At 31.3% G+C, this 11,690-nt stretch overlaps 1 protein-coding gene across 2 annotated transcripts; it reads right to left on the reverse strand.

Annotated features, from left to right (window-relative positions):
• Positions 1–1,627: 1,627 nt before the first annotated feature.
• On the reverse strand, positions 1,628–11,148 carry LOC100376229 (uncharacterized). 2 transcript variants are annotated; one of them, XM_085491773.1, is made up of 8 exons: positions 10,996–11,148; positions 5,971–6,090; positions 5,401–5,664; positions 4,545–4,599; positions 3,983–4,165; positions 3,070–3,402; positions 2,773–2,919; positions 1,628–2,212 (listed from the first exon to the last, which is right to left on the reverse strand). In XM_085491773.1, exons 1-8 carry the CDS (start codon positions 11,100–11,102, stop codon positions 2,186–2,188), a joined length of 1,236 nt encoding a protein of 411 aa, XP_085347899.1. In that variant the 5' UTR covers positions 11,103–11,148; the 3' UTR covers positions 1,628–2,185. The 2 variants fall into 2 exon arrangements, with proteins under 2 accessions (XP_085347899.1, XP_002738786.3); XM_002738740.3 differs by lacking the exon at positions 1,628–2,212 and having other exon boundaries at positions 2,238–2,919.
• Positions 11,149–11,690: the final 542 nt, after the last annotated feature.

Consider the following 11,690-nt stretch of genomic DNA (forward strand, 5'->3'; position numbering starts at 1 on the left):
TTAATGTTTATATTGTGTGTGGTGTTGTGTTAATGTTTATATTGTGCGTTGTGTTAATGTTTATATTGTGTGTTGTGTTAATGTTTATATTGTGTTAATGTTTATATTGTGTGTTGTGTTAATGTTCATATTACGTGTTGTGTTAATGTTTATATTGTGTTAATGTTTATATTGTGTGTGGTGTTGTGTTAATGTTTATATTGTGCGTTGTGTTAATGTTTATATTGTGTGTTGTGTTAATGTTTATATTGTGTTAATGTTTATATTGTGTGTTGTGTTAATGTTTATATTGTGTGTTGTGTTAATGTTTATATTGTGTTGTGTTAATGTTTATATTGTGTGTTGTGTTAATGTTTATATTGTGTTGTGTTAATGTTTATATCGTGTGTTGTGTTAATGTTTATATTGTGTGTTGTGTTAATGTTTATATTGCATGTTGTGTTAATGTTTATATTGTGTGTTGTGTTAATGTTTATATTGTGTTGTGTTAATGTTTATATCGTGTGTTGTGTTAATGTTTATATTGTGTGTTGTGTTAATGTTTATATTGCATGTTGTGTTAATGTTTATATTGTGTTGTGTTAATGTTTATATCGTGTGTTGTGTTAATGTTTATATTGTGTGTTGTGTTAATGTTTATATTGCATGTTGTGTTAATGTTTATATTGTGTTAATGTTTATATTGTGTTGTGTTAATGTTTATATCGTGTGTTGTGTTAATGTTTATATTGTGTGTTGTGTTAATGTTTATATTGTGTGTTGTGTTAATGTTTATATCATGTGTTGTGTTAATGTTTATATCATGTGTTGTGTTAATGTTTATATTGTGTGTTGTGTTAATGTTTATATTGTGTTGTGTTAATGTTTATATCGTGTGTTGTGTTAATGTTTATATTGTGTGTTGTGTTAATGTTTATATTGTGTGTTGTGTTAATGTTTATATCATGTGTTGTGTTAATGTTTATATTGTGTTAATGTTTATATTGTGTGTCGTGTTAATGTTCATATTGTGTGTTGTGTTAATGTTTATATTGTGTGTTGTGTTAATGTTTATATCATGTGTTGTGTTAATGTTTATATTGTGTTAATGTTTATATTGTGTGTTGTGTTAATGTTGTTTGTTGCATTAATTTTCCAATATTTCTTTCAGTTGGGTGAATTCGTCTCAATGTTGTCTACTAATTATTTTGAGGCTATTTAGTTTCCCAGCAACCATACATCTTTTCTTAATGTCATGATCAATTGTCACATACAACTTAAAGGGATAGGTTTTGGATATGTTTGGGTTACAACAACTTGAAGTTTTATCATGTGTATGTACATTACAATAAGTTTATGTTTGCTTGTTACAAAGTGTACAATAATCGTATCATGGGTGACAATTACACAAACAAGTTTTCCCAATATTTTGAATGCTATCATATTATAGTAAGTACATACATAAAGTCTCCAAAGATTAAATAATAATGTTCACTCAGCATTGGTGAATATATTTTTGAATTGAAAATAAATTTATCTTTCAAGTTTACTGAATTATGTCAATATGCATGACATGTAAATTTTTGGGAAAAGTTGAAATCTGAGCTCAGTAAAGGTAAAATGAGAGATTATACACATACTAAATTGGTTCTTTTCCTTCGAAAGTTTTTATTTTTATTTTAACATCTTGATTCAATTTGTTAGTTTATTGTTCTTAGTTTTGTTATGAGTGATCAATGTTTCCTTAAATTGTTTGTATTTGCATATTTCCCTTATTAACATAATAATGAGGTATTAGTGAAAGATCTTTCAGTATTTCTAATATTATTTTAATTATTTTATTTTCATTTTAAGTGTTTTTTTTTGCCCAGAAATGTTCCAAGTTTAATGAGGTGTTTTGCTATTCCATTCCCCCAGTTGTTATTGCCTGAATGATGAAATTTTATATCCAACTTGAGTGAACTTGAATGCTTGAAATTTTATATCCAACTTGAGTGAACTTGAATGCTTGAAATTTTATATCCAACTTGAGTGAACTTGAATGCTTGAAATTTTATATCCAACTTGAGTGAACTTGAATGCTTGAAATTTTATATCCAACTTGAGTGAACTTGAATGCTTGAAATTTTATATCCAACTTGAGTGAACTTGAATGCTTGAAATTTTATATCCAACTTGAGTGAACTTGAATGCTTGAAATTTTCTTTTAAACCAAGTACATACATGAGCAGTTCTAAAAGAAATCACAAATTTCTGGCTTTGGTGTTTATTATATTTATTGTTTATTAGCATAATGTAATGTTTTTTTAAATGAGTGAGATGGAACTGAAGCATTTTGACTGTGTGATGATGTCATAACGATGATGTCATAATGATGATGTCATATCGATGATGTCATAATGATATCATATCGATGATGTCATACTCTTACTCCACTATAGGAAAATGCAAGCCAGGTCATGAAGCTTATAAGGAAAATTACACATAGTATGTGAACATTCTAATAAGAAGTTATGAGATAAGGAAAATAAATTAAGCAAATTTTCAACCCAAGTGTCAAGTATAAATGTCACCAGGTAATAAATCCTCATCATACTCTGTGTTTTTAATAATTCTTCTTCTTGCTAATTTTGTTGACCACCAGAACAAAATGGTTGAAATGGCAAATGTTCCAGGCCACAAAATAAGCATAGTTACCTGCCATCCCCATGCAGCCCTTAGCATAGGTACTAGTAAAGTGATATTACCACCAAGGATGTTGAGTGAAAAAGAGTATATTGCCACGGAAACTACCTGTTGCCTGACTGGTGCCTGCTCCAATATAGCAGTCATGAGAATTCCACCCAAACACTCATTTAAAAGATAACATGGGATCATGAAAAGAAAAAACCATGGCGGATCTGAGAATAGTATCAACATAGAAAGCGGTGTTGATAAAACCTGTAATAAAGGGAAACATTATTTCAAAAAACATGTATACAATAATTGTTATCATTTCAGTTAAATCACTTTTCACTATTCATAAATATATTTGTTATCCATGTCAATATATACAACTTAATGAAGTATCTGAAATCTTACAGAACATACCAATGTAAAAAGAATAACAGTCAACCTTCCCATGAACCCTTGCTTCATCTGAATGGATAATCTATCAGCCCATATGCCTCCAACAAGGGTGCCAGCAACTCCCGTAACAGCAGGTATCCAACTAAGGAACCTTTCTATTGGATAACCTGGGTAAAAATAGTTGACGTAATTGTGGATGTTGTAATTGAATGTATGCCCCCCTGCACAGCGAATGGACCCAGCTAAGACCAATACAATGTACAGATGATTGAATAATGGAGCTGGTGACAGCGAGGAGGTTTTTTTTTCTTCTTTTAGTTTTTGAGATGATGAGCTTGATTCATAATCAAGGTGCTGTGGAAATACAAATTAAAATATTTATAATTTTAAATAATTGTAGTAACATATAATAAACTAATAGCTATGTATGTTTTAACAATGACTACTAATCAGAAACTGACATGGATTACTGGTGACCAATCAAAGACTGACACCTGGTGACCAATCATAGACTGACATGGATTACTGGTGACCAATCAAAGACTGACACCTGGTGACCAATCATAGACTGACATGGATTACTGGTGACCAATCAAAGACTGACACCTGGTGACCAATCATAGACTGACATGGATTACTGGTGACCAATCAAAGACTGACATGGATTACTGGTGACCAATCAAAGACTGACATGGATTACTGGTGACCAATCAAAGACTGACATGGATTACTGGTGACCAATCAAAGACTGACATGGATTACTGGTGACCAATCAAAGACTGACACCTGGTGACCAATCAAAGACTGACACCTGGTGACCAATCAAAGACTGACACCTGGTGACCAATCATAGACTGACACCTGGTGACCAATCATAGACTGGCATGGATTGACATTGACTACACAAACATTTTGATATAAAAAACAAACTAACCTCTACAACCGGATCAGATACTGTGCAATATGTAATGACAGCAAAAATAATTCCAGGAATACCAGTCATGAAATACACTATTCTCCAACTATATATATTGGCAGCAAATTTTAACATAAATGCTGAACTATAACCAAAGTATACTCCCCACATAAAGATTCCCATTGCCATTGAACGCATATCCTGAAAGACAACGATCTATACATAATAGTGGAGCCAGGTCACGAAAATATGAGTAATTTTATGACCTTCGCTTTAAAACAATCTCGCCATCTTTGAATTTTGGGAATCCATATTTCATATAACACATACACTGTAACTATGGCGATAGTATACGTACAGATGTAGTAATGAATTATGATGTTATCATAAGAATACTGTAATGTACGCACAAAGATAAAAGCAATCTGATTAAAATCCAATGTGGGTACAAGCTCCAATTTTTTATTTTTTTATTTTATTTTATTTTTTTATTTTCATCTAAACATTATCATAAATTGGTACATCATTGACATAATCAAACCAGAAGATAGGAACACAACTACTCATTGTTTATACTTACAGAAGAAAAATGGCTGCCAATAAGACTAACTGCGAATGCAGTAAATGCCCCTTCACTGAATAAAAAAATAAAAATAATAAGGAACTGAGAATAATTATTTACTGAGTTTCATTTTCACATGTTTGCTGATACCAAAAATTAAAAATTAAAAGCAAATAAACATTATCAATAAAATGAAAAGATTTAATGATTTTTTAACCACAATGATCACCAGTAATTTGATTATGTAACAAATTGGGTGCCAATATATTTTGTGATATAGAATCACACAGTGAAAAACAAAATAACAAAAAAAAAAATATTTTGAAACTTGAAAAACAATGAAAAAACAACACCCACCACATCCCATCCATCCATCCATCCATTCATCCTCTTGGAACCAGTTAAGGATACTTTTAAATATTAGAATTTAGGCATATTTTATGACCAAAATGGTCACTGGGTGGCATATTTAAACAAATAAAAAAAAACACAATTACAATCGTATGTATGACATATAAATGTACCAACTTTGAAAGAAATCAGTCAATACATATTCAAAAATTGTTCAATCAAGTGATCTGTGCATTGATGGTATTTGACAATTTGTGTCACTTTAGAAAACAAACATGTGCTGTGAACTGAATGCAAAAAATAAAGTGCTCCATTGCTCAAATTATTCTTCACAAGTTTAAAACAGCAAAATACATTCTATAATTGTATCCACCATTGTCATACCCATCTGAACCAATTTAATTATACATGCATAATTAATATGTCACTTGCTTTCACCCATGTAATGGTGCTTGCAACTTTATTCACAACCCGCATATTTAGCATTACACATTACAAGATACATAAGAATAAGAATACTTACAAAAACGCAATTGCCAATCTGGTGACGGCAATATGCCAGTATTGTGTTGCCAGTCCACCTAATATCACCATAAAGCTCCATAAAACAGCTGAGATTGCTATCACATTCTTTCTGTTACTTTTATTTTTTTCTAAGATAAGTCCTACAGGAACACTGGTGAAACTGAATATAATATTAAATAATGGTCCTGCTAACAATTGGTATTCATAACCAGTCCCTGTGTAATACCAACCACATTTACTGGTTTTGTCTTCAACATTGCATCTGGAAATAAAATAAAATTTATTATAAAAACAAGAGAAAGAACACTTTCTCTATTAACTAACTAAACATACAACGACAACAAAAGAAAATCTACAATATATTTGTTGACGTTTCAATTAACGAAAATACTGTTATTATACATCTAGTACTAGACACTTCAAACTGACACCATCACATAACTTTATATGAACAAGGTCATTTTGGCAGTAGTTATCAATGTGTTCTGACAATGCAACAGTATTCCTGTGTTGAACTTCAGAATTTTATAGGTATTTAAATAATATATTATCAAAAATGGTAACTTACAATTGTGGGCTTTGTCTACAAATGTCATTTTGTAAATGACTTTCAGCATTCAGGCGGCATTCTCTGTCTCCAAAATGAATTTCATTCGCCATTTCCACATTTGTAGCAACCAGAACAAATCTGTAAAATACGTCAAGTTTGATACTACTGCAAAGCCTCTATTAGGTTGTCATAGCAACCAGTACATTGTACTACAATAATACTGTAACACAAAGATGCAATATGGAAGAAAACATAACTGTTTGTTACTGGATATTCATGACCAAAATGATCAAAAATGCAATTTATTTACTAAGTGTCAGTTTTTATTGCATTGTGTTATTTTGTATTAACTTCACACAGGTCAACATTAGTTGACTGTATGGTTATCATGGTAAAATGAAATTAGATTATTTCCTGTGAGAATAACATAGCTTTTTTACTGAATAGTGCTTTGAATGAATTACTCAATATTTTTTTACAACAATTTGTCTCAACTTTATATGAATATGTTTTGCCATTTGTCAGACATTACCTTACCACCATACCTTTGCAGCTTCTGTTGAGCAAATGTGTATTAAAGTGCGCCCTCTATGGCAATTTTGTTTTGCTGCACATGGACTACAAACTCTGATTGGCAGAAGCATCCAATCAGATTCATCTATTTTACTGAGGTCAAATACGTGACCTCTTGATAGAGTCAAGCACAGGGTGCCAGGTGATAATGTGTTCATGGAAAAAACTGTGTGATTCAGAAGTTGGCATTGATATTGAAAAAATGAACAAAAAACAAAAAAATGTGTAATTATATTGAATTTAAAAAGGTCAGGAAATTAATGTTTACAATGAACATGACTTGTGTTCAAGAAATATTGATATTTCAGCAGAAATACAGCCAGTATTTCAAGTGATACGATATTTACAGTTTGACACTATATGCAGGGTGACCAGATTAGATTGAGCAATCAGTTAGAAAATTGGCAGGGAATTTGAAAAGCCATTTACAAGACTCATCAATATCTTACACATGAATTGAACAGTCTCATTTGTGAATAAGACATATGGGTAATATAATTGTGTATAATTTATAGCATAAATTTGTTTAATTTTGACACATAAAGAACTGTGTTGTTGTCAGGTTATAGTGTTAGCGCCCTCTATTGGTTACACTGACACCTGTTTTACATAGTTTGTGAAGTAATTGGTTGAGTCTTTCCCATCCAGTTCTCCACTGCATTTACTGTGTTAACTCTTAGTCCTATTGGTGTATCTTGTATGGTAACTCAACTATGACCTGATTTTAGAAATGTATTCATAAAAATTTGTAAATCTGCTTTCATTTGATTGCAACCACTAATTTTATCAGAATAAAGTGCTGATTTTAAACTAATTCATTAATGTAAATTAAAACCTAATAAATAATGTCATAATTGCATTTCAGGTTTATTTGAATACTAACAGACGTTATATATTTAGAAATTGATAATGTTCACTATAAGGGCAAAAAAAAAATGTTTTGTTGCCCTCACCGCGTTTTTTTTTTGTTTTTTTAAGAGGCCCAAATATAAAAAAAAAAGTGTTTCCTCTAAAAATTTACAATCCCGGACCGTTGTTTAATCCCTAGGTCCCTCGAGTTGATCTGTATTTCTCTGACATGTTCCGAATACTATGAAGTCTGAAGAGCAAACACGTCTTTTGACATTTGTGATTCAACCGATAGTTGGTGCACAATATTAAAAATATCGCTGCACCAAGTATTTTCTTAATGAACATAAAAACATTATTTTGAATCAAAAACAATACATTGTTTTATTCTCACTTCCAGGTTTGTCATTGTGTATACATGTGTACAGCAGTAGTGAACACGTTTGGTGTGTGCATGACAGCAAAAGCTGGATCAATTATTAAATGTTAAATTAAGTATTAATTTTCCGACTTGAGGGCAACACAAGTTTTTTTTTTTGGCCTAACTAAACTTGTTAAATATATTTAGAAATCTCAATGCGAAAATTTTCTACATTTTTTTTTACAAAAGTGCATATTTACTAATAGTAATAGTAATGTATTGATAAAGAGTTGCAGATAATGTGTCTGATACAGCTGAAGGGTCTTGATAAACAGTGAACATAAAGAGAACTAAAGTAAACAACTTTTGAAGCACTAAGATAACACTTGTTTGGCCAAGTTAGGTTTGAGTGACCATAATTGGAGTGATTTAGAAAGAAGAATGAGACAAACAAATACTGGATAATAGAATCCAAAAGAAATAGAGAACAAATTGTAGTTACAAAGTAAATGACAAATGATATTTAGGGAATGGCAGTTAAGTCAACATGATAACAATATTACTAATGGTAATTGAAATCAAGAAAAATAACTGTATTGCACTATTAATTAATAATAAAAGTTAAATTGAGTGTTTGGATGTTTTGAGGCAAATGTTACATCTACAATACTAGATTCATTGCTTATTGATAAACATGTAGAATTGCATACAATCCTTTGTTTATTTTTTTTGTTTTTCAATGTTTATTTCGCTGTAACCAGACTTTCACTTTCACCATTTATACACTCCCATAAAACTTGATTGAGAAAACAACAACAAATAAACAAGAGACTATATGCAAGTGTAAAACACATGTTTCTGTAGTTGTATTTACAATAACAACATTGTGTAATAAAGTTATATGTGTATACTGATTTAATTAGTGGTTCATGCCTATTAAGGTAGCGGGACTATTATTTGTATACTTGTTTTCATCTTCTAATTGTGACTAAATGACTACAAATAGACCCGGGAAAGTATATATTTTTAGAATCGCCAGACTTCAAGCTTTTCACAAGTGTATTTTGCATGCCCGTATCTGCAGTCTATGACGCGTTACTCAATCAAAGGTGAAAAATTACTTTTTCTGTAAAAAAAATAATTACGCATTTATGCTGGCGATAAGAAGTATTTTTTTCATTTTTCCTAGTTGTTCAATAGTCTGGTAAATTGAATGTGTCTGGTCAGTTTTATTTAAGCAACGCGTTTTAAAAAATAGTGTGTTGAATTTCAATTACTGTTTTAGTCACATTGCCTCCAACTCAAACCACAACACATTGGTAAATAATCTATGAAATAGTTTGTCTGGACACATTCAAGTTCCTCTCATTGTCACCTTAAAGCTGTGAAAATTTGGCGTTAATCCGACGATAATAAGTATACGTTATTTTTTGTTAAAGACCTTGTATTTTGAAAAACATAAACTCCTAGAAAACGTCCATGAAGTAACAGCAAAGATTTTCAAGCTTGTTTATTGGCACAATCAATTTGTTTTCCCATCAAAGTTTGTTTTAACATGTGTAGGGACATCCAAATGCGTAAGGCTATTGGAAACCAAAAAATAAAGGAATGGGATAGCTATAATTGGATAAATTCGGCATATGAAAACACCAAAATCAATGATTTTTTTCAGTGGCTGTGTGACCTTGTGTCTGACACATTCATATGCAAATGACTAATCTGTGAAACAAACAGGGGCGGAGACAAACCACTCAAATGTTTGGAAACACTAATTGTGTGTCAGATAGCTACTGATAACACATCCTAACATTGCTTTGTCTTGAGTTTATCTTTGAAACTTATCGGCACACAGATTAAACCTGTGTTGTTGATTTTGGAAAACACTACTGAGGCTGCCTTGCTTCCCTTCAGAAAATCTACATTTCAACCAACTTACATGACATTCTATGTTATGTTGACTTTATCACATGAAAGTTTATAGTGCATTTCATCAATTAATAAATAAATGTGAAAATCGTAATTTTCAACACAAATAATAGTCTCGCTACCTTAATTGTTATCGTTCTAATTATCCTTTTCTTCTTGTTCTGTGATGAAACAAGATTCAAATTGGTCAAAATCTAAAACGTGGACCCCTGTGATGCTGTTCTAATCTTTATTATTATATTATATATATATTACTATAATAATAACTTTTTATTGCATTTAAAAAAAAAAACATTTCTGTCAGATATGTTAAGATATAAAATAATAATATTATCAATGCTGCCTTTATAGAAAATAGTTTGAGTCAGAATGATCCCTCGGTTGGTATTATTAATAAATTTAGTTTAGTTCCACTGACCTTAAAACTAAAAATGTCAAGAAAGAATAAGGAATGTATAAGTGGCAAAACGATATACAGGGCAACAAAAAATTAGACTTGTACAAACAAATTAATAAATGATAAATATGTTTTTGAAAAGTATTTAGATGACATTACAAATAAAAACCACAAGATTGTACCGACAAGATTTTTAGAGTATCAGCACATTTCTTTACCAGTTGAATCTGAGAGACATTCAGACATTAAGAGAGAAGAAAGACTATGTAAAATCCATGATTGTAACAAGATTGGAAAACATTGTTTATTTCATTGTCAGTATAACATTATCAAAGAATGTAAACAGAAATTTCTCTCAGCTCTCTTTATGTATGAGCCACTTTTTCAAAATTTTAGTTTTGATGATCTATTCATTGAAATTCTCTCCAGTTGTGACAAGTTTATCCTTTCCAATTTTGCTTTGTTTTTTTGTATTTTAGATCTGTTTTATTCTTACTTTTGTTTGGGTACGTTCCAAATAAAATATCATAAAACATAGTTTAAAATGAAAAACGGTCAGAAGTCAATGTACAAATACAAATATTCTCAAATTTGTCACCATGTGTCTTCCATTTTGTCAAAATGAAAATAACGACGAAAACAAAGGCGGCTATGAAACACAACTAGTATAGGTAGAACACTACCAGACTGTACACACCGTGTACATCACCATATCACACATAATTTGAATATTGTCTTGTGACCTGAGTATCAAACAAGTGTTATCCTAAACGTATCATAACGAGTTCAGATAATGTGTTTACAACAGTGATGACACAAACACCATGATCAGATGTGGTAATTTATTTGTAACACGTTTTATTTTCCCACGGTTACTTTTACTAAAAGTGATTTTGCAGGAGAAATTAAAATGTCTGCAGTTTAAATGCGAACTTACCTACTCATCTGGTTGAACGTAAATAATAGCATCATGATTACAGCAACGTACAATGCATATTTGTTCTCCAATAAGCGATAGATGTACGCCCTGATTACGCCTGTCATATTGGCGAACGTAGTCTTATGAAACACTCACAGTAAACAGCGAAATGTCAAAGGTCAAACCATAAGTCAGGTGATCAGCGTATTGGTTACAACATGGAGGTAAAAAGTTACCTCCATGGTTACAACCATGCAATTCATCATAGACCGTCCAGTAGAGGGTAAGGATAAGTAAACACTGTCTACAAATAGTTGACGTCACACACATTTGCCAGAACACCAACTTGAATGTAATACAGAGCGATGAAAGCTTTCTTCAAAATAAAACAATTGTTATGTTAATTGTTACAATATTTCAGTCAAAACATACCTAAAATTATTTGATAGCATGGTTAAACCTATCCTGAACTATTGCAGCGAAATTTGGACAAGCGACTGTGTACTACAAATAAAAGATATTTTTGATAGTGGGCTACCTATGGAGAAATTTCATAACAAATTTTGCAAATACATTTTACAGGTAAACCACAGGGAGCCCAAGAACTATAATCAACTGTAATACGCAGTCTCTATGAGCGGGGGGGGGGGGTATCGGCTGGTATCTAGTGTAAGTGTATTTCTTACACTAGATACCAGCCGATACCACCCCAC

This window comes from Saccoglossus kowalevskii, chromosome 17 (genome assembly GCF_978046115.1).
Source record: "Saccoglossus kowalevskii chromosome 17, keSacKowa6.1, whole genome shotgun sequence".
Lineage (NCBI taxonomy): Eukaryota > Metazoa > Hemichordata > Enteropneusta > Harrimaniidae > Saccoglossus > Saccoglossus kowalevskii.

Excerpts from the sequence above, each read along its gene's own strand:
- LOC100376229 (XM_002738740.3), bottom strand. The coding sequence starts at position 11,102 with ATGACAGGCGTAATCAGGGCGTACATCTATCGCTTATTGGAGAACAAA. Across the intron at positions 4,600-5,400 it reads AGATTGGCAATTGCGTTTTT|TGAAGGGGCATTTACTGCAT; the intron begins GTAAGTATTCTT and ends TTTTTTATTCAG. Across the intron at positions 4,166-4,544 it reads TTGGCAGCCATTTTTCTTCT|GATATGCGTTCAATGGCAAT; the intron begins GTAAGTATAAAC and ends GTTGTCTTTCAG.